Genomic DNA, 24,332 nt, shown 5'->3' with positions numbered 1-24,332 from the left:
TCTTATTTGAATATAGTTTAATCAAAATATTTACTATTGTGACGATTAGTTTGATAAAAAAAATTCTTTGTGAACTTTCCACAATAATATTTTGACGCAATAGTAACAACTAAAGAAGAAGAAGAGGAGTTATTAATGTTTAAACAAAGAAATCTTTTTTGATGTTTTAGCAAAGAATCTTTTTCCAACGGAATTGTACAAAAAAATAAAGTGTGAAGGGTATTTTTATATGCATACATTTTTAATAGAAATTATTCAAGATTTGTTATTTCTAGTACATCAAACCAAACAGTGTATAATAAATAATGCAAGCATAACTAATGCAGGCATTACTAATGCAAGCACTACTAATACACTCTACGAAACGACTCCTTATTTCATTGTATTACTATGTTATTGAAGTTTCACATCCCTTTTTTCAGCAACAACTAATTTTACCACATATAGCCTAGACTTTATAATATATAAACTAATCATTCTCTCCTTGAACAAAAATTTTTGATGATCATTAAATGTCTAATCTGATATTTTTGGTTTAGATTGTTACGCTCCAAGCTAACACCCTGGGCGTGGCCAGCACTCAATGTCCATTGATGGCCTCGAGCGGGCCCTTGGTCTAGCTTACTTAACTTAGCGAAAGACTTAAATATAAGAAATATAGTTCAAAGTTATATAAGTACTTAGCTCAAATGACAACTCAAGTCATTAAATAATATCTGAAATAATAATCTAAAGACAACCGAACTGCGAACTGTCTATGATACCTCTAAAAACAACTGAGATAGATGTTGGGACACACCCCACAACACCCTAATGAATTAAACTGGAAAACAAATAAAAAGAGCCCTCAGGAACGCAAAAGAGGCTCACCACTGACTCTAGATCGCTCAACTGGATCAACAGTGCGCTGGTTGTCGATCCTCGTTACCTACATCTACAACATAATACGATGTTAGCCAACTGATATCAGTACATTGAATATACGAGTATGTGAGTTGGATTGCTAAACAATAGTAACATAAGCTTTAAAATAAGTGCAATATAAATAAAAGCTATATAAAATATGATGTCACCTCTGTATGTATGCAAAGATACAATATAACTCTGAGATGTATGTAAAAAAATAAAAAATAATGTATATTAAATTACATATAACTTCTATAGGAGTTTCTCTAACCGACAACCATAACTTAAGAGCTATATGGATGATACAACATTTTGCCTCATGTTACCAGAGTTGATCTACAAGTCTATGCTAAAATAAGTATTTACAGATTTTAAACTCCTTTCTAGTTCTTTCTAGTAGAGAGATTTTACAATATCTCCCCCTTGGAATATTCATCCTCGAATGAGGTTATTCTCGCTAGACTAAGGGTAGTAACATCAATTTCAAACAATTAACAAGCAAATGTAACAACAACATGCTTACTCATAACTTAAATAGTACTAAGAAGAAAATTAGAACCTTGGTCTGCATTTTCTCCGAACTCAAAGAGATGGATATATATCTTCTTCATATCCTCTTCAGCTTTCCAAGTAGATTCTTCAACAAATTGGTTCCTCCAAAGGACTTTAACTTATGCAACTTCCGTTGTTCTCAACTTGCGAACTTGGCAATCTAAAATCTCAATCAGAATCTCTTAATAGGTTAAGCTAACTTATGATCCCAATATTTTAAATTGGTATGATCAAAAAAGGATCGCCCATGCCCTTCTTCAACATGGAGATGTGAAATATTGGATAAACCACCACTAACTCTTGTGGTAGCTCCAACTCATAAGCTACATTGCCCACCCTATTAGATATTCTTTAAGGTCCGATATATTGAGGACTGAGCTTTCCTTTCTTACCGAACCTCATAACACCCTTCATGGGTAAAACCCTTAAATATACCCAATCATCTACTTCTAACTTTAACGGTCTCCTCCTAACATCAGTGTAGGACTTTTGATAACTATGTGCCGTTTTGAACCTCTATGTAATCACCTTCACCTTCTCCATAGCTTGGTGAACTAAATCTGGTCCTATCAACCCTGCTTCACCAACTTCAAACCATGCAAGAGGAGATCTGCATATTCTCGCATAAGGAGCTTCATAAGAAGATATTTGGATGCTAGAGTGGTAACTACTGTTGTAAATGAACTCAACGAGAGGTAGGTGATTATCCCAATTACTCTTGAAATCACTCACACAATCTACCTTGATACCTCAAATCACTATATCCTTCTTATTCGAAAGTCATCATTTTTTACTTATGAACACTTGACTTTAATTCAATCAATAGAGGATCTTGGTCTTACTTCTCTTTTACTTCTGACCCTAATGATGATTCAGCCCCATTCATCACCACTACTCCTCCTTCTATAGAATCCATTAATCGAACTCCTAGTCATGCAAGTCTATGCACATCTTTTCCTAACTCTCTCTTTTCTTCCCCAACATGGGCATTACTACCCATTGAAAACATGCTTATGGCATCAAATACAACATTGTCCTTACCTTAGTGGTAAAGAATACTCATGTCATAATCCTTGAGTAATTCTAGCCACCTCCATTATCTGAGATTAAGCTCTTTCTAAGTGAACACATATTGAATGCCACAAACTCAATTCTGCATCGCCTCAATTTTCTGAGTATCAATTTTAATTCTCTCTCCAGACACTATATGGCATAAGAATGCCACAAACTCAAGCCAAACACTCACACTTAAAGAACTTGGCATACAACTCTCTATGTTTCAAAGTCTGAAGGACTATTCTGAGATGACTAGCATGATCTTCTTCATTCCTTGAATAAATTAGTATGTCATCAATGAAGATGATAAAAACATATCTAAATATGGTTTAGAAACTCATTCATAAGGTCCATGAACGATGATGGTGTATTAGTTAAACCAAAGGACATGACCAAAAACTCATAATGACCATATAGGGTTTTGAAGGTGGTCTTTGGAATATCACATTCCCTTACTCTTAACTAATGGTAGCCAGATATGACATCTATCTTAGAAAAACAGGTGGCACCCTGAAGTTGATCGAATAAATCATCTATCTGTGGAAGAGGATATTTGTTCTTAATGGTAAACTTGTTCAACTGACAGTAATATATACATATCCCAAGGGAACCATTTTTCTTTCTCATAAACAAGAATAGAGTTCCACAAGGTGAGACATTTTGGTCGAATAAAACCCTTCTCTATGAGGTCTTTCGACTTCTCCTTAAGCTCTTTAACTCTTATTGTGTCATTCTATATGGCAGAATAGATATAGGATGAGTATCTGAAGAACATCTATACCAAAATCTCTCTCTCTCTCTCATGAGGGACTTCGGCAAGATCATCTAGCAAGACTTCTGGAAGCTCTTTTACTACTAAAACTGACTGAATAGAAGGTATATCAATATATGAGTCATTAACTCGGACTAAGTGATAGAGACACCCCTTGAAAACTAACTTTCTTGCCTTAAGGTACAAAATGGAATAACTCATAGGCATTGCTGAATTGTTTTTCCACTTTATAACTGGTTCACTAGAATATTGGAACTTGACTACTTGAGTGCTAAAATCTATTGATGCATAATAGGCATGAAGTCAGTCCATACCTATAATGACATCAAACTCTACTATGTCTAACTAAACTAAGTCATCTATGGTACTCTTTTTTTTTATGAGAAATGGTACAATCACGATAGACTCTGTCTGCTCAAATAGATTTCTCAACAGGTATAAAAACAGTGAAGGACATCAAAACTGAAGACTTGGATCATACCAGTGCCAACATCTGGCAAATCCTCTTTCTCTCGGCGACTAGTAATAGCATAAAGGTGGTTTCCTTCTCCATCTACCCTGAAGTAGATTATCCAGATGTAACCCTATCTGGTGAAAAAATTGAAGAAGAATCGACAATATTGCCCTCTTTATCATTTCTCTATCTTTTCTTAGAACATTCTCTTTTAAAATGACCATTTTAGCCATACTTGAATCAATCCGTGAATGTATCATGACACACCCCTAAGTGGCTCCTACCACACTTGGAACATGCAGGAGTCTAAGTACCCCCTTGTTCCTTGCCACCTTGCGAATACGCATGCCTAGATCTAAAGTTTTGAGAATCCTGAGTATTGTACACACATTGGTTCCTTGGTGCAAGTGCACTAGCAGATAATGAAGCAAGTCCTTTCTACTTTTGTTAGAAAGAAGACTAGCTCACATTATTTCTTTATTGCCCGGACTCGTTCCTTACGTCTTAGCCTTCTTATTCATGAACTCTTTTCTATCCCTCAGCTGGTCCTCCACAACTTGTTGCACATGGATCATCAATCTTGTTGTGTCATTGTCACCTATTAGCATAGTTGCCTTACTTTCCTTACTTGATAGATGAGTCAACCCAGCAACAAACAAACTCGTTCTACTCCTCATGTCAAAAACCATCTATTTGTTTCTCCTAGCTCACGAGGAAACAAAACTCCCCAAAAGGCATCCTTAAACAAAGCTCAACTCACAATCGGCTACGAGTAAGCACGAGTTAGAAAGAATTTTTTTAGAGATAAACTCTAACGCACAAAGTGAGTATGAAAGAAGTGAGTAATTTCCTAAATGTTGCAGCCTCCTAATTATAATTGTGGCGCACTTCACACCGATAACTATGATTCTACAAACACAACTTCATAGACTCCCTAGGACTCTTAAACTTTGTGCTTTGACACCAAGTTTGTTACGCCCCGAGCCTACACCTCGGGCGTGGCCGACCCTCAATGACCATTGCTAACCTCGAACGGACCCTTGGCCTGGATTACATAACTTAGCGGAAGACTTAAACATATGAAATATAGTTCAAAATTATATAAGTACTTAGCCCAAATAGCAACTCAATTCTTTAAACAATATTTGAAATAATAATGTATAAGCAATTGAACTACTAACTGTCTAAGAAACGTCTAAAAACAACTGAGATGGATGTTGGGACTTAGGAAACGTCTAAAAACAACTGAGATGGATGTTGGGACTAACCTCCACAACATCCTAATGAACTAAACTAGAAAAAAAATAAAAAGATCCCTTCAAAACGCAAAGAGGCTCACCACTGACTCTGGAGTGCTCAATTGGATCAACGTTATGCTGGATGCGATCCTCATTACCTGCGTCTGCATCATAATATGATGCAAGACAACTGGAATTAGTATATTGAATGTATGAGTAAGCGTGCTGGAATGCTAAATAATACTAACATAGGCTTGAAAGGGAAATATGAAGAACTTACCTGGTAATAAGTGCAACATAAAGAAAAGTTAGACTAGACTCATTACAATATATAGCAAATTTAAAATAAGTGCAACATAAAGAAATGTTGCTTAAAACATGATGTCAACTTTGTATGTATGCAAAGATAAAATATAACTCTGAGATTTATGTAAAAATACAAACAACTGTGTATATAAAATACATTTAACTTTTGTTGGATTTTATCTAACTAACAACCATCACTTAAGAGCTATAGTGATGATACAATGTTTTGCTACATGGTGTCTGGGTCATCCTATACCTTGCCATTGGTAAATTTATAGACTACTAATTGGATCAACTAGTCTACTTTAAAAATTACTAATGTTCATCATTTTCTACCTCAAGAAATTCATAAACTTCAACTCATGTTCAAGAACGAAAGCAATTAAAGAACAACATTCAAAATCCAATCTTTTTAGGACGAAATCACGATGAGTGAAACATGCTTGACATGTGGGTGAATGAATCCAACGTTGAGATAGACTGAGATACCTTTTTAGGGATCACCCCCCACGAAATCCATAAGTTACTTCGATGTGCTTGGCGAAATCTTGAATGTCTTTCTCCTCTTTTCTCCTTTTCTCTCAGAACCCTGACTCTTTGGGTAAAAGAAACTGATCTAGTTAAACTAAGACCCCTAACTTAATTACCAAAAATGGAAAAAATTAATAGGGAAAGAAAAATACCAAACTACCCCTTTAAAATTCGGATTTGGACATTTTCCTTAACTCCAACAATCCAACTTTCAAAAAGCATAAGTCACCCATTCGAGCTTGGAATCGCGCAAACTTTGCGGCGTTGGATAGATCATTCCATCGACTTTCCAACCATATCTAGAACTAGACCTAAATCATTCTGAGCTAGGAGTTATGGCCGTTGGAAGTTGACCAAAAATTCACTTTTAAATTACTTAAAAAATCTACAGATTTCCTTTTACTTTCCAAAAATAAGTATTTCCAGATTTTAAACTTTTCTTTCTAGTTGCAAGATGTTACACAGATTGAAAGGCTATTTCAATAAACTCTCGAATTGAGTTATTTCAAGTGAGAAAAACATAAAAAAACACTTTAGAATATCAATCGGAAAATAAAAAAAAAAGTGATATATCACACAAGTTCAAAAGATCCTAAATTGGAATACCAAAATCAACCAGAAGCATTTTTAGCACTAGATTCAATATTACACTAACATTATTTATTACCAAAAATGAAACCAAACAAAAGTATAACCAGAAAATCTGTATCAACACATTTTTCTGGAAAAAAGAAAGCTAATGTGCAGGTGAGAAAAAAAGAGATACAATTTACAGAGAGTTGGTCGTGAGTAGTCACAAAGTTACTTGAAGTATAAAACTAAAGCAGTCAATTTAATATGCTTGAACCTAACACCAAATGCTTGCTTGACCCTAACACCTATTTTCAAAAAACATTACTTCTAAAAAACCCTCTATTTTAAGAACATTCCAATTTCTAGAATCCCTATTTTTGATAAAATACTAATCTTACTTCAATCTAAAAGAAATGGTAAGAGTTTAGAGTTAAAATATGACACTATCATAACACCCAAACCACTAAAATCTCTATGTCAGTGGTGTGTCGAGTGAAACGATTCTGAGTTAGGGTTCATATTTTATAACTGGAAAACAATGGTATGTCTAGTTGGAACTGCAAAACAATAGTATGTCGAGTTAATAAGATATACTAATGTGGGAATGTGATGGAAATTCCTAGTTGGGGTTCCTTTTTTTTCCAGAGAGAAAGAGTCGAAGCTTGACTAATGTTGAAATAGTGCAAATTGGAGCTAGTGTTTTGATTTTATAACTGATTCTTGATGAACCCATCTTGTAAAATTGTTTCCATTGAAATCTGAACCAACAAATTCATTTAGGGAAATTGAAGCTTTGAGCAAAATGAAATCGAGATGGAGTTTGAGCGCTTACCTTTTGAGATGGAGACTTCAAAATGTTTGCGTCAGATCTTCGAGGTGGAGACTTGCTTCATCCCAGGCATGCCGCGCCAGCCCCAACTTACTGAGGCTCTAAATGGTGCACTGTTGACGCGCCGCCCCATCCTTCCTGGCACTATGGGGGCACGTCGTGCCACCTATTCCTTCAGGCAAAAACTGACAAACTTTTGGTCTCATTTTCTGATCTTAAATCGATTTAACCCAATTCTTTTTCTCAAATTCACATTAGATTCATGTACCCAAATCATATACACAAGGATCTTACTCTGAGAACTCAAGGAAACGACACTTTAACATCAAGAAACTCCTTAATCTCAACGCATATTCAAAAATGAAATCAATTCAAGAACAACTATCAACAAAATCAAATTCTCAATTTTTTAGGATGAAAATACGCTGAACGAAACATGTTTGACGCGTGATTGAGCTAACCCAATGCTATGTGATATCACTCACCCTCGCAGGGATCACCCCCTTGATGAAATTCACGATCAAACTTGAATGATCTTGACGATTCTTGCATTTTCTCCTCTTTTCTCCTCTTCTTTTCTATTCTCTCAAAATCCTAACTCTTTTTTCAAAAGCGTAAATTGACTAAGATGAATTTGGACACAATTAATTATCCAAAAACAAAATAAAGTAATTGGGTAAGGAAAAGACCTTAATGCCCCTCTAAAATCCGGATTCGACATTTCCTTATTTGAACAACCCAACTTCCAATGGGAATATCTCATTTAGACAAACTCGGAATCGAGCAAACTCGGCAAAGTATGAAAGATTATTCCAAGATCTTTCCTACAACATCTGGAAACACAACTAATTCATTCTGATCTAGAAGCTATGGTCGTTTGAAGTTGACCAAAAACTCAATTTTAAACACTTAACAAATTTCTGAATTTTTATATTCTTTTCAAAAATGACTATTTCCAACTTTTAACTTCTTTTCGATTCTTACTAGTTACGGCGTCTTACATGTTCTTTGGAATACCTTAAAAGAAATTGTCACATTTTCAAGATAATATTATTTTTAATTTTTGTATTTAACTGTCCACTTTTTATCCCATGTTTAAAAAAAAAGGTGGGGGTGGGGGGGCATTGTGTGTTTAGTAAGAAAGGAAAATATTTCTAGAAAATGGTTTATTAGAAAAAAGTGGGGGGTTTTAACTTACTTTTTAGTATTTTTATAAATAAGTAAAAAATATTATTCTAATAAGATTTATATATAATCTAACAAAATATAATGTGAGGGATAGGGAGTAGGGAATGGGGGTGCTGGGATGGAATGGTCAATGGCCAGAAATTCAAGATGTTACGTTAGGTAGGGAGAAGACAATAAACTTTGAATATTACTTGTCAAATTCATTTTTCATACTTTCATTGAGTAGTTTTCTTCATTTTTTAAAATTATATTTTTCTATATAAGAAAATTTTAAAAATAACTTAACCAATCAAACATAAAAAAAAAAAAAAATTAAAAATTATTTTCTCCTTCAAACACACTTATAACATTTCATGTCAACCTTCAATCATACTAACTTTTTCTTTTTCTTGAATTCCTCATCTTAAGGGTTTTTTTAGACTCAAATTCTTTTCTTGTATTCTAGAACGAGAAGTGGTTTAGCTTTTTCATATTATGTACTTCTTATATCCCAAAATATTTTACTGCTCATCTTTTTCATTCTTCTTTTTGAGTAGCATAAAGTAATGGTCACTTTTCTTGCTTTGAGAGTTTCTACATAATTTAATGAAGTACCTAAAAGTTTTTTGGACTCACTTCTGTTCTCAACTTGAACTGTCTTTTTTAGTTTTAATTATTGTAGAAAGAGCGAAATATTGTCCACAAAAATCGTACAAAATTCTTAACTATTGCCATGCCACATCATAATGCAAAAACAAATTGATGGAGTAGGAGCAGGATGTTCATTGTTATGTTAAAAATAGATTTAAATAAATAACAGAATCAAAATGATAAATTAAACTGTTTATTTTATTTGAATTTAAGTTTTACAAAAAAACAATAACATTTAATTTGATTTGGTTTGATTTTATAAAAAAAATCTAAATAAAAAATTGAACTAACAAATAAGTTATCATTACACAATATATATATATATATATATATATATATAGTTTTAAATACTTTGTATATTTTTTCATGAAAAAATACTCATTTCTAATAAGTTAACGAATTTTACACCTTAAATTCGTTATGAAAAGAAAGTCATGAATCAAAACTCACTTATTCAAGAAAGTAAAACAACAATGAGGTGTGCGTACATGTGTCGGCTGCGCATGTGTGTATTTCTTATCAAACATTATTCACTTGATTAAAACTTTTACATATTAAAAGAGTTTCTCCGTAGTTATAGCATAACAATAAAAGGTTCATTATGGATTATAAGTTAAAAAACGACAAAATATTTGCTTTTATTTGTAGGGGAAAAAAAGATAAATCTCATTATGTTTCTAAAAAAATCAAACTAAATTGACAACAATTAATTTCAAGTTATATTTAGTTTGATTTGATTTGAATAATTAAAAATCTGATTAAATGAATTTAACTTACTCCTGTATCGACCCAACCCAGATTACGAACAAGTTGGAGTATCTTTTTATTGTTTAAATTTCTCTATAGGCTCTAATAGATTGGATCTAATGTTAATTGATTGCATAGGTAACTATTTAATATTTATACTAGGCAAACGAATTATACTATACATAACAATTAATTGTCATTTCGATAAGTATCTTTCTTTATTATAAAAAAGAAAAAGACAAATTAGAATATGAACAAAATCAAATATATATTCCAACATGTTGGTATAATAACATCCAAAAGAAAAGAAAAAATTATGTGGTTAATCAAATATATACTAGTTAATTAGTTATTATAGTTATAATTTTAGTTAATTACTACTTGCAACAAATATTCAATGAAATTACGTGGGTTGGGATTTTGAATTTATATGATTCACACGTTTGTAAAATTGGAATTTCTATAATATAAATTTATATAACTTTTGTACATAACGTAATCTTGTTTAACTTAAATTGTATAAAAGTTTTAAGTTCAGATTTCTGCGTTTGTATAAATTAGTTAGTTCGAATTTATACAACAAATACTCAATTATATAAATATACCCATAAATTATATAAAATTACTCGCAAAGTATACAAATCCATAAATTGTACAAACAAAACATTTTAAATTATACCAAAATCTGTAAATATATAATCTAGAGCTATGAAGCATAATTAAATTCATAATACTAACTATTTGAAAAATTCCTCAAAGAAGAATCAAGAGTTGGTTGATTTTTTGAGAACTCAATATAAACTTATGTACAGTTCGAAAATGATATGAATATTTGGAATTTTCTGTTTTCTTGTCTAATATAATCTAACGAGATGCCGACTTCCTGAAGCAAGATCAACTGCTCTATTTTTTTTTAAAAATACGCAAAAGAGAATGTTGTATCACTTTGTGAAATTTGTCCTTTTCAATAATAGTCTAAATTACCATCCTTAAATTAACTTAGGGGTATAAGTTGGTTTGGATTTTAAATATCAAATCAAATGAATTATATTATATTTAGAAATTTATAATAAATATTAAATCAATTAAAATCGAGTTTTTGGCTTTTGATGTTTGAGACAAGGGTCTAAAGTATATCTGAATTTCAATTTGATCAAAAATGTTGTAATAACATCGAACTTTGAAAAGAATATTTACTTTCTGAACTATTTAATAGTGTATTTCAAAGGTCTAGGACAGTTCAGGAATGGGTGGGATATGTTTGAAGGTCTGATTGATGTTTTCTTGTAGCCAAAGCATTAAGGAGTCCATAGAGAATTTTAAAATCAAATTCAGGTAAGTAGAACTCTTGAAATAGATCTTGAAGTGAAAAGTATACGTCGAGATGTCAGGAAAAGAGATAGCAGTAAAAAATGATCTTTTTGGAATTTTGAGCTTCTGAAGTTTCTTTGAGGCCACTATAGCGGAAGGCGTCCCACTATAGCAGTTCCCCTATCGCTATAGCGAAATTAATTTCCGCTATGGAGGATGGGATTGTTATAGCGGGGCAAAACAATTTTATCGCAGGATTAGCCTCAAAATTCCTATTTTCTATATTGTGTTCTTTGACTTGGGACAAGCTATTTTGGGCCGTCTGCCCTTGTTATTCCCATATAATTTGTTGAAAAGGATAATATTTGACTCCTTAACCCCTGTGCATTGATTCTTAAGCTTTAGAATCTAGGTTGTTTTCATGGGGAAAGATTTGACATGATTTTATGATAGGAAAAAACCTAAATTTGGGAAGATGATCATATATTGGCATGAATTTAGGATATGTCTATAAGCTGGGTTTTATATATGTGATAAAAAGGTACCACTAAAACTTAAAGATAATTTTTTTATGAAGAAATGGTTAGATCGATTTTGTTGTATGGGGTAAAATATTGTCTAGTAAAAAATTGTCATGTTTAAAAGTTACATGTTAAGAATGTTAAGGTGGATATGTGGGCATAAAAGGATTGATAAAATTAGGAATGGGGATATTTGGAATAAGTTAAAAGTATTCCCGTAGAGTACAAGATGAGAAAGTGAGATTTAGATTGTTTGTACATGTGAAGATAATGTCACAGTGAGGAGATGAAAAAGATTGGTTATAGTAGGTACTAGGAGAGATAGAGGTTGACAGAAGATGTATTTGCGATCATATGATTAGACAAGACATAATGTAACTTTAATTTATAGAGAACATGACCTTATATAGGTGGGTGTTGAACACACATTAAGGTAAAAGGTTGTCAGATAATTGAGTGTTAGAGTGCTACCAAGTTTCGTTTTTGGTTGCAACCCGAATTCCCGGGAGAATGAAATTCAAAAAGTTGAGGAACGAAGTAACCTCATCCAATGGCCTCCTTCCTCTCCTTTAGAGTCGAGTCACTTCGTACCTTCCTAGCCGTCTATTTCAATCGTGCCAGTTGGAGGAAAGCCCGTCTTTTTTTGCCTACTCCTGGTGCCTAAAGGCAAAGAGCTTCTTCAATAGCCAAGTCGAGCAGTCAAGCAGCGGGTTGAAGTCAAAGACAAGACAAGTCCTACTCTCAAGCAAAAGGCTAAGAGCGCTTGTTCCACTTCTAGCTCGTTAGGGATGGGATTCCTAAGACCTCTGATGTGTTTGTTTTCTGAAAGTATAGTCTTGTTGGTGTTATTAGTTGTATTAACCGTATTGTTGTTGTTCTTATTTTTGATATCCCTCATAGTCTGTGGTTTACTGTGTTGCTAGTATCATACTATTTTGTTGGTCTTGTTCCTCTGCATTGCTTTAATTGTTAGTTGCTATTTTTTTTTACACTATTTCATTCTTTTTTTTACTTGGATTGGATTGGATGTACTTGAGTTAAGCGCGAGAACAATCTTTCTATCTCCATGAGATAATAATAAAGTCTACATATACTTTATCTTTTTTAGAGCATACTTTTAGAATTATACTGAATATATTATTGTTGTTGTTGTTTGTATGTGATATACCACAAATTGTTTAAAAATTTTAAAAATCATAGTCTGAATTATACTGAAGTATTGGCTTTTCATGCAGAAGTTTATGTTTTATTTTTGTACAAGTCTAGATCGCTGAGTTGCTAAGACATAAAGCTAAAATATATATTAAAAAATCGATTGCTTATAAAAAAATCGGTTGATTCATAAAATCAGTTTATATGTATTATATAATATGGTACGAAAGAAATAACATATATTATTTAATTTGGAAATTACATAAAAAATATCATAAATCTCAATTATTAATAACATATTAACTCTTGAAATTATATTTGTGCTACATATATTGAAATAAAAATAATAATATATATTACTTAAAAGTTACATAATAACTATAAATTACATTAATAATAAATTAAAATATATAAAGCTATATTAAAATATAATTGACTCTTTAAATATTCATCTGGGTCACCTAAAGAGAAACAAAAAAAAAAAATTGAACCTGTACTATGGACACTTGTCTCTAGTAACAATAGAAGAGTAATGAAATAATAACGAAATTACATTTAGTAGACATCCATGTTACAGTATATCTCACAACATATATTACCTATAACAGCATGAACTTCTAAATTGAATTTTAAATTACTATAATACCTCTAATTAAAAATATTTTATTTATTTTATTTATTAATTTAATTATTTGTATTATATTAATAGTATATACCGTAATATTAAAGGGTTATAAATTTTTCAAAGTGTTGCAAATTTTTTAAAAGGTTGTGACTTTTTTGATGGGTTTCGACATTTTTGAAGAATTGTGACTTTTTTGAAGGATTGTCATTTTTTCAAAGGGTTGTTCTTTTTCAATGAATTGTGACTTTTTCGATGAAAAGTGACTTTTACGAAAGATTGTAATTTTTTTGTTAAGGCACAATTAGTACCTATTCATACTACTATTTGTTAGCTATAAATAGAGGGGTTTCCTCTCACTTTTAAACTATGATTTTTAAAAAGTTTTTTAATCTTCTTCTTCTTAAAAAATCTAAGGGTTATTTGCAACAGTTGATTAAGTTCAAAATTCTACGAAATTTGAGGTACCACGTAAGAAAGAAATAGTAATCAAATTGTGGCAAATCATTCATAAATTTATACTCCTATTTTTCTTACGATTTCCATGAGTTAACGATGACGAAAAATTGTGGAAAGACAATAATAATAATTAAATATGAAAAAATCACATGATTTAGGTAAGATATTTCTTCTTTATTTTTTTAATTCTTATTATTTACCCTCAAATGAAGAGGTTTCTTTCTAATTTTACTAGAACAATGGGCGTGAACGTAGTTCATTAAATCATTATTTTTTATGTTAAATCCAGTAATTCAAAAATAGATTTTTTTACTTTTACTTACAATATCATAATATAGTCACGGTAATGATTATTTTTAGAGAAAATTACGCGGTTAAGCAAATTTATATTATTTAATTACTCATCATAGTTATATTTTGCTAAAATTACCACTCGCGACTATCATTATACACTAATTATATGGGCTCACATTGAGTTTGTATAATTAGTCACGTTTGTATATGTATAATTCGCCAGAATATATAAATACATATGTATAATATACAATTATCTAAATGATATACATATTAAATTCACCGCTCTCTCACTCTCTACCCTCTCTCCCTCGCCTATCTCCTCCCTATACCAATCTCACTCACCTCTCTCCTCCCTCTCCCAATCTCGCTTGCCATATATACAAATACATATGTATAATATACAATTATATACATATACAATTCACCTCTCTCCCACTCTTTTCCTCTCTCGCTCACCTCTCTCCTCTCTCTCTCAATCTCGATCGCCTCTATCCTCTTTCTCTCAATCTCGATTGCCTCTCTCCTATCTCTCCCAATCTCGCTCGCCTCTCTCCTTCCTCTCCCAATCTCACTGTCACTCCCCGAATCTACATCCTGAACGTGGCCGATACCAAATGACAATTGTTGACCTTGAGCGAACCCTTGTCTTGGCTTACTTAACTCAGTGTAAGACTTAACTCATCATACAACAAGTAAACATTCTCAAAAGAATTACTTAATATAAAGTAGCTTCGCCAAAATGACAATAAAGAGATACAATATTTGTAAATAAAGAGATACTCAAATTGAACTATTTGACTGACTATCTGTTCTATCAAGCCTCTATAATACTAAGATAAATGTTGGGACAACCCCACAACATTCTATAAATGAAAAGACTAGAAAGAAATAAAAGAGTCCTCGTAATTGCAAGGAGGTTCACCATTGACTCTAAGTGCTCAAACTGGATTAATGAGGCGTTGGATGCTGATCCTGGTTTCTTGCGTCTACATCATAAGACGATGCAGGTCAACTGATATCAGTACATTGAATGTACGAGTATGCGAGTTGGAATGCTAAACAACAACTTAAGCTTGAAAAGGACTAAGGAATGAACACATACCGTCGCTCTACTCAACTCATGGATACTCAACTCAATATATAAATCAGTAAAACACATGTGATATATATATAATTTAAAGCTAAAAACATGTAAACATCTTTAAAATTTAGTGGGACCAACAAGGGTAAAAAAGAAATTATACATGTAAATATTTATCATATAAGAAAATGTGACAATCTTTTTGGGACTAACCAAAAAGAAGATTGTGCCACATAAAATGAGATGAAGGAAATAATTAATAAAGCGTCATTACTTAGTATGATTATTCCAAATTTGTTGTCAATATACAAAATAAATGCATGTAGCACTTTTTTTTCAAAAAAAAAAAAAAAAAAAAGAAGAAGATAAAATTGGAAGAACATAACTTGTTCTTGATTATGTAAATCAAATTTTATAAATAAAGAAAAAAGTAAAACACCACTTATTCTTAAATGAAGGAAATAGTAGTAACTTCTACGGTCATTTAAAGTCAGTTGTCAATTTAAAAATAAATATATGTGGCTCTTTTTATAATTTAAAGGGATAAAGATCTGAAAAATACTTTAACTTTGGTTGAATTTGCTATTGTGATACTAAACTTTCATGAGGATTTATTACCTTGCTGAACTATTTAATAGTTATGTTTTTCCTTGAACTATTTAATAATATATTTTAGAGGTATATATGTGTCCACCTCATACTAAACTTTCATGAGGATTTATTACCTTGCTGAACTATTTAATAGTTATGTTTTTCCTTGAACTATTTAATAATATATTTTAGAGGTATATATGTGTCCACCTCGACATATTATTATTTATTATTTTACATTATTTTTTATTTTCACGTGAACAAATATATATTTAAAATATTGTATTAAATAGTCTAAAAATGTAATAAATTCTCATGAAAGTTTAATATAAAAACAGTAAATTTGATCAGAATATTTTTCATATCCTCATCCCAAATTTAGACGAAGCCTATTTTTCAACATAATAAACAATATATACAATACACACATGTAATGCATGTGCTGTGAAACTAATACATCAAAATTTGTGCAGACTTAACAATAGCCTCAAAATAGGAAGACTTGTTCGGTCCAAAATCACATCTCTGTTCCATTTTAATGTTTGATAAACAAATTGAACATCGGTTTACTATAATTTGAAATAACTAATTTTAATTTTTTTTTTGTCCTTAATAAAATAATATTTAGCTATTCAAATATTTAAAATAATAAATTTAATTTCTTATTTTTATTTTTTAAATATGATACTAAATCAGAAATGACATATAAAATGAAAGGGAAGTTGGTAAAGGAAATTGGCAGTGTGTTTGTGTTTCATAATATTTGTGATTTAGTCATTTGAAGTTTGAGGCCGCTCAAACCCTCTGTGGAAGAGACACGTGGTTTGTGTTTTTTGTTATTTAATTAATTAGTGGAAGAATAGCAACTCTGTTTCTTGAGTTTGTCAATGGCAGGTGGAAATTTGGATGTTATGGATATTTACCCACTCAATCATTACTATTTTGGTTCAAAAGAATCGCTTCCATTGAAGGAAGAGGAAACCTTGGATCATCGCATTCAACGATTCAAATTCAAGTATATATTTTTCTATCAATATAATAAAAATAATAATATATTGTGTGTTCATTTTTGTTTCCTCTTTATTTCAGCTATAATACTCATGGAATCAGGACTTGTGTACAAGCTGTTCTTTTGGTTAGTTTCTTTTTCTTCCTTTTTTCAGTACACCTAGAGGCAAGGGTTGAGTATACAGTAGCTTTAGCTACTGCGATCCAAATTATTATAAGTTTCAAAATTCAGTTATTGCAAAACATGTTTCCTTTGGTTGATAGTGGGAGTCGTTAATTAATTTTGTTAGCAGGTTATACATATATATATATTTATTTAAATTTCTAATATAAAAAAAATACATGATCAAAGCGCCATTTCTATAGAAATAATTGAAAGTTTCAGTTGTTGCAGCCTAAAAATTAGCTTCTGGAATTTTGCTCCCTTAGTATAAGTGCTTTCCTGCAAGAGTTGAGGGTTTTGTTTTGTAGCTAACTAGAGTTATGTAGGTATTAGTAACACATGAACTAGTTTTAAATTTATTTGTGTAGGGTTTAGTTGTTTCATCTTATATGTTGCATAAAACTATATATAGATTTACTCATAACTTATATATGTATTAGCTATACAGGTTTTTGAATTGCAAAACAAACATTGTATTATTAATTTTATACGTAGTCGTAACCAACTATCATATATATGTTACTTATACAAGATCTCATACATGTATGTTATTTCTCCTAATCAGCTACCAAACGACTCCTAACGGTTTAAGGTGTGCCTATAATCTTAATGGTGTGGAGCTTTATCTAAAGAAGCTGGTAGCATTAAAGATGAATATAGCTGGCAAAATTATGAATGGTTAAGGGATCATTTTTGATCAAAATGTAAATCAGAACTTATACAGGAGATCAGAAATTCTGAATAAACTATAAACTTTAAAAGAGAAGTTTTGGATATAAATATATGTTCAAAATTTGTTTCGGATCTTTAACACCATTTTAACTTTATATAAAATCGCAACAAGAGACTGACTTGGCTTAGCAGGCCAGTAACTTTGTCAAATGGAACATTCAATAAAATTGGGACGATACAGTGTCCCGTGGCTCGTGCACAAGGATGTAACACAAATCGAGAAATGGTCTGAACTTTTCAAAAACTACACGTGGTTTCCAGCTCTAAAAGCTGTTATCTTATCTTGCATTTCTTTCTTCCTAGTGAGAAAGTAGCTTGAAGTTTTAGGGTTCTCATTTTGGAATAGAATTGCAACAGAGGTTCTTCTGTTATTTCACTATGTAGTTGTAGGATCCAGGCCCTACTGCTTTGATTCAATATCCACAAGTAAATGCCTCCAGGCTGAAGTTTTTCTGGGGGAACATAGTGACCTAAAGATGTACCTTCTACGCCTCCGCCTTATGATAAACAACTTGATACTGCAGCTAAGCATGGTTGGCTCATGAAGTGCTGAATAAGTAGACACTACAATAAAAATGACCATTAGCTGCATTTAATTCTTAATTGCCGCTAAATATGTATTTTTAGCGGCAATTGTCACTCTTTATATATGTCCCTAAAGCCTTTAGCGACATTGGTTCTAATGACACTTAACTAATGCAGGTAAAGACGAAAATTGTTTTTGTTGTATTGAGAGCCAACACCGTGAGCTGAAACAAAACCTGTTTGTATCATAAACTGCTTATACATGGAGTCATTGAGATAGTTCAGCAGTCAGTTTTGCAACTCTGCAGGTTCTAAGAGCCTGTTTGGACGGGCTCATAACTTATGGCTTATACGCCAATGCAAACAGGCTCTAAGTCTGCAATTTACTAATTTCCTGTGTGAGTAGTTAAATATCAAAAGAGCAGTAGAGATTGTAGTTCCGACATCTGTTCCAATAGTTCAAGTTCCATAAATTGGTGCCTGATTTTAAGTGAATGATCTCGATACTTATTCATGCGCATCCTCATGGACGGTTGTAATACGGGGTGCAATTTCTATTCAAACAACTCAAGCCTTTATGTATTCTTCTGTTGTTAAAAATGTCAATTACCCATTGAATTATATACTGCATTAGGAAGGGGCGATTCTTGGTTGTTGTTAGATGATGTAGTATGCATACGTTGCATTGCAGGTTGATTTGTTCAAACATCCACATCTATTATTATTGCAAGTACGGCATTCCCTGTACAAACTTCCAGGTGGTCGTCTTAGGCCTGGTGAATCAGGTTCAACGATATCTTTTCTCATTTTATCCAGTTTTCTATGTTGAAGCTGGTAGTTTGAGCGCTGAAGAATTTTTCTTGTTGACATACACAGAAATCGAATGTCTTAGACGTAAACTCTCAAGTAAATTATCCATGAGCGAAGAATATGACAGATGGGAGGTATTCAACATTTTACGTAGCGTTTTCAATTTATATTTTTGGCTACGCATCTTTTAAATGTTTCATTTGATATATACGTAGGTCGGTGAATGCCTGGGGATGTGGTGGAGACCTGACTTTGAAACATTGATTTACCTGGTTTTGCCACCTAATATAAAAAGGCCAAAGGTACTTGGGTTATAATATTCTGAAATTTGTCTAGTTAGCTGTCAGGAGTTCTTGAAGGCATTGGCAAGGTTAACTTTCTTTCTTTGTAGGAGTGCACAAAACTATTTCTAGTGAGGTTGCCCGAAAGTTGCAAATTCATTGTACCGAAGAACCTCAAACTTATTGCTGTTCCATTGTGCCAAGTTCATGAAAATTTCAAGGTACTGTACAGCAGGCACATTCATGAATAGAATATTGCCATGCTAATTGATCAATCTGTTTTTCTTTTATCACAATGGACTCTTACAGACAGTTGGCCTTACTCGATGTTATACTTGAACTAACGCAATCAATACCCTTATATACAGACATATGGGCCAATAATAGCTGGAGTTCCCCAACTGTTATCGAAGTTCTCCTACAATACACCTGATACTGACTGATCGGTGTCATAATACAAGTGACATTAGGCTCAATGCTATTTCCATCCAGCATGCTGTAGAATGCCAAGATATAGTGAGTTTGACATGTATATGTAGTATATGGAGTGTGATTAAGCAAAGTCGAGAGACACACATATTTTTATTTGTAATGTTTTCATCTGCAGTGTCTGTTTCTACCTGTATATTTGTATAATTGTATTGGCTTGTTCTGAAAAAAAAAAATTAACTTATAAATCATTCAACTGTGATGCTTAATTCTTGACCTCTGAAGAAGAAGAATCTCTGAATGGAATGTGAGGTGCCTAACCAACTTTCATTAGACATAACTGACTGCATTGATCTCTGTAGCTACACTCATAATGATATCTATGTTACCTAGTATTGTCACAATATCATTCTTTTTAACTAACTGAGGAAATGACAGAGGAAAATTGAGCTTTTGCACATTTTGGTTAATCCATGAACAGGATCAAAGAGAGTTAGACTTAAACTTTTGCTGCCAGAAAATTAGAGCAAGTATATTAAAAACAGTACTTGATTTATCATTTTTGGTCGAACAGTATGCCATTCCTCAACTTTCATTGATTTTCTACCATGTATTCCAAGAAAGTAGCTTACAAAATGCACCAATTACTTGTAATACATCCTGTCAAGCTGCCAGCTTTGTCATTTTCAAGTTTTGAGAACTATGTTTGTTTGATAGTTTCTTCTCTTTTCTTGCTCAAAAGCTGCTGACTTTGACTACCATCTATGTTTGAATGCTTTTGGACCAACACGACAAGCAAATGCGCAGAGAAGGGGCACATTATAGACGGTGGTAAAACAAAACCAAAAAATGGCAACAGGAAATTAGACCTCAAGAAAAGGATAGATACATATATGAAAAACAGCAAGCTCACTCACATAACTTGTTTCTACTTGTGCAGTTGTTTGTTCAGTGAGAGAGTTCTGGGAAGACAACATTACACTACAGTTGCATAAATAATCTGTGCTGGGAGTCAATACTTTGTTCTTTGAACCAACTCTGCTGAATTTTTATTGTCAGAATAACTTCTATCATGTACGGTAACAGCCTAATTAAAAAGGATAGCTAAAATCTGCAATGATTATCATCCTGTAGGATAACTTCCCAATGTTACATCCACAAATGAAATACGAGGATGGTTTAGTGCGTTATGTTTTCTTCTTGAATTTCCTCTGTGCCTTCAAATCGACCACAATCACAGATATATTATCTCTGCTGCCCCTTTGGAGAGCAACTCGAGTCAAGTACTCTGCAGCATCTTGAGCAGCAGGATCTACGTTTTCACCCCTTTCCCTACTCAAAGTACCACCATTTTTTTTGTGCCAGAGAAGAATTCGTCTCCGTGCTACATCACAAGCTTCTTCATTTGTCAAGACATCCCATAGCCCATCACTTGCTAAAATTAGACAGTCGTCTTCTTTTGCTCGGGGTACAAACATCATTTCTGGATCTGGAATCACATAAGGCCTTAAATATCGATCACCTGCAGTAAAATGACAACCTCGTCAAATCAAGAAAGCTTTCATCTCTAGAATAGCAGTTTCCAAATAATAAATGACAACCATGTCAACTGAAGTTAGACGTCGTTATCCAACATCAGTGGGCTGCTTCAGGGTTGACCTTTGACACTATATATGTATGGTATAACACTTCAAGTTTGGTACACGTGCAGGTCTGCTCCATCGTAGCTTTGAGATTCGTTTATTTCCATGTGCAAATCAAGCACAATATAGATGACGCTCTTAACCCTCTCCAGTAAAAATACAACAATACAACAAAATTTGCAGGCGGCTAGTACAATATACATACCAATTGACCTTGAAACTGCAAGAACACCAGAAACGCGATGTCCATCCCAATTAATGACCTTCCCTCCCAGTTCTTCTATTCGTGAACACTCATCTTCCCTATTTGGCTGGAAACAATTAACAACGAATATTATATGGTTGCAAAAAGAAATTACTAGCAGATGTTGCAGAGCGGTGCAACAACAAACACTAGCCTTACCTTATGGTCAATGGTTAATGGCATGGGCAGTTTTCCCCGACAAAGGACTGCCCTAGAATCACCACAATTCGCAACAATAATATGGCTTGGACTAACAACAGCAACTATAGCTGTAGATCCAACTGCTTCAGGAGCAATGACTGAAAGGTCAGGCTCAATCCCGTCTGTTTCACTACAGAACCCCCCTACCTCATCATCGACTCTACAGAAACAATTCAAGAAAGCCTTTGACCATTGCTCCTTCCAGTTAACACTTCCATTATGTGGATCCTCTTTCATGATATCTATCTCCTGTGCTAAAACCATATGGAGACGCTCATGACAATAATTAGCTACCTGCTATGGAAAAAACAGTTGGTCTTAGTACGTAGGCATAAATGACAAACAAATAGGTAATGAACTCTAAACATACAGGCAACTTAACAGTTCTTGTGTTACTAGAAACTAAAACAAGAGCCGAATGTAATAAAAACAGATAGAAATTCACCTGAGAGCCTCCATGTCCATCATAAACCCCATATAAATGGGCTGTAAGTGTTTGACTCAGGGCATGAGAAACTGGCGCATCAGTCAAAATATGGGAAGGGATTTTCAGAAACTTTGGTAAAGCTATAGCAGTATCTTCCATCTCCGGCCTCTTTCCTTGTATTGTGATGAGCCCCCAAAGCGGTACAGAATCAAAACAAAGGGTATTTGGCCTGCTTATCTTTATCTCTTGTGAGGTCTCAAGATGGGATGGTGATAATTTTCTTTTATAATCTTCAGCACCCACAACCATGGTGGAAACAATATCACTTACAAGTTGTGACTCATTAACCAACTCATTAGCCAAACTACACGAAAAAGACTTTCTCAGAATCTGGGATACACCAACCTTCTTTTCCTCATCCCGAGGAGGCATTTTCCCAACCTTAACCTCCAAACCTGTACATTCTTGGTTAGGCATGCTGACACGCTCATCAACTAGAGAATCAGAACAAGTCATATTTCCTAAAAGCTCATCAGTTGGTGAAATCAAATTGTTGTCCATAGATCTACCATCTTCTACCTCACTAGCAATCAAACAATTCCCATTACCTACAACTGTCGAAGAAAAACTCTTCCCTATCCTGATTTCATGACAATCAGCAACTGTCATAAAAAGGTTAGCTTTGTCCCTGGACACTCTATGATTCGACACCGAACAAGGAAGTTTGCACTTGTTAGGTTCTGACAGCAAGCTAGTTGTATTGGGGATCAGCTCATATCCAGCAAAGTCAATACATGTAGGTAATACTGATTCATCATATATCAATTTTCCCTGTTTATATGATACAGCAAGTGTTGGAAACATCTCTTCCATCAGTACCTTTCTTCTAACCAACCAAAATTATTCAAATCCCTAAAATTTACTTAATTTTTAAGCCAACAAAAGGTTTGACAAAAACAAAAAACAGAATAAATCTATGACATAAGAGAATATGGATCCAAAGTCCAAACTTGTGGAATCACTATCCATATAACCCTATTCAGCATCTTGTACTCTTCTATTCCAATTCTATCCATTCAACAACACATTACCAACAAACCCCCTAAACAGAGAATCACTTTTCATCAACTTATAATATATAGGAAACAACAAATCTAGTGGTCACTGCTTAACAAGACAGAGACACAACATATAAAGATTCAATCTTTATGGAAAAAAAAAAGGACTTACAAGCACAAAGCAGACCATACATGAAACTTTTTTCCAAATTCAAAGCAACCCAACTTCTTCTTGGTTACCTAAAGTTAGTTGAATCAAAAAAAAAAAAGTTTGTGAAAACCCCATGTAGTTCAAGGGTCAAACAAATCAAGAAATGGTGCATGCAAGGATTTGTTATTAGAGATAATAATCATTCAATATTTATTGTGGGTATTATATTGTACATACAAAAACAAGGTTTGATTAGATACACAAATCAATGAATACAATAATCCAATAAACAAATACTCATAATAATGAAAAAAAGGTAGGAAGGTAAGTGAGAAGTTGCTTACCGTTTCAAAACAATCTTGCATTAATGACACACTAAATAATAAAAAAGAAAGAAGGAAAAAGAAAAAAAAAAAAAGGAACTTCAGTTCCTCTCATTAAAAAATATAAATGATACTAATAATAAGTAATTGAAAAAAATATAGATTAGACAGCAAAGTGTGTGATGTGTCAACACTTTTATCTACTCTACCCTTTATCTAAATTTATTTTTAAATAAATAATAAATAGTAGGAATAGTATTAGTATATTATTTTTTGATTTTTATTAAATTTAATATTTTAAAAACGTATTAGATGATAAATAATATTTACTAATAAGATAAAAGATAGATATAAAAATAAATTATCTTTTTAATTTTTTAAATTAAATAAAATTATCAAATAATTATTTTTAATTTAATAAAAAACTATTATTGAAGGAAAGAAAATATTTTATTTGCACATCTCTTAAAAAAGATATCCGTATTTATTACTCCTATCAATTTAATAATACTTTTCGCTTT

The 24,332-nt window shown here is 32.7% G+C and overlaps 2 protein-coding genes and 1 long non-coding RNA gene across 14 annotated transcripts; 1 reads left to right on the top strand and 2 right to left on the bottom strand.

Annotated features, from left to right (window-relative positions):
- Positions 1-680: 680 nt before the first annotated feature.
- Positions 681-8,717, bottom strand: LOC104648450 (uncharacterized). The gene is made up of 3 exons (XR_002028160.3): positions 7,221-8,717; positions 5,080-5,142; positions 681-934 (listed from the first exon to the last, which is right to left on the bottom strand). It is a non-coding gene; the product is annotated as an uncharacterized lncRNA (long non-coding RNA).
- A 7,704-nt stretch (positions 8,718-16,421) lies between these two features.
- On the top strand, positions 16,422-20,012 carry LOC101261536 (pre-mRNA cleavage factor Im 25 kDa subunit 1). 2 transcript variants are annotated; one of them, XM_004243688.5, is made up of 7 exons: positions 16,422-16,831; positions 16,906-16,951; positions 18,936-19,029; positions 19,121-19,188; positions 19,270-19,356; positions 19,446-19,556; positions 19,704-20,012. In XM_004243688.5, exons 1-7 carry the CDS (start codon positions 16,704-16,706, stop codon positions 19,776-19,778), a joined length of 609 nt encoding a protein of 202 aa, XP_004243736.1. In that variant the 5' UTR covers positions 16,422-16,703; the 3' UTR covers positions 19,779-20,012. The 2 variants fall into 2 exon arrangements, with proteins under 2 accessions (XP_004243736.1, XP_025887763.1); XM_026031978.2 differs by having other exon boundaries at positions 16,571-16,831; positions 18,936-19,002.
- A 615-nt stretch (positions 20,013-20,627) lies between these two features.
- Positions 20,628-23,976, bottom strand: ABI2 (protein phosphatase 2C ABI2). Of its 11 annotated transcripts, none has more exons than XM_069286935.1 (6): positions 23,833-23,976; positions 23,510-23,577; positions 22,298-23,110; positions 21,811-22,146; positions 21,613-21,718; positions 20,628-21,286 (listed from the first exon to the last, which is right to left on the bottom strand). In XM_069286935.1, the coding sequence occupies exons 2-6, from the start codon at positions 23,525-23,527 to the stop codon at positions 20,952-20,954; spliced, it is 1,608 nt and encodes a 535-aa protein (XP_069143036.1). In that variant the 5' UTR covers positions 23,528-23,577; positions 23,833-23,976; the 3' UTR covers positions 20,628-20,951. The 11 variants fall into 11 exon arrangements, 9 of the variants coding, with proteins under 9 accessions (XP_069143036.1, XP_010324034.1, XP_010324036.1 ...); XM_010325732.4 differs by having other exon boundaries at positions 21,811-22,149; positions 23,833-23,921; XM_010325734.4 differs by having other exon boundaries at positions 21,811-22,149; positions 22,298-22,734; positions 23,833-23,919.
- Between the last annotated feature and the right edge of the window lie 356 nt (positions 23,977-24,332).

Source organism: Solanum lycopersicum, chromosome 7, assembly GCF_036512215.1.
Source record: "Solanum lycopersicum chromosome 7, SLM_r2.1".
Taxonomy (NCBI): domain Eukaryota; kingdom Viridiplantae; phylum Streptophyta; class Magnoliopsida; order Solanales; family Solanaceae; genus Solanum; species Solanum lycopersicum.
Note: the sequence above shows the minus strand (reverse complement) of the source record. Positions and strands in the feature narration are given on the sequence as shown.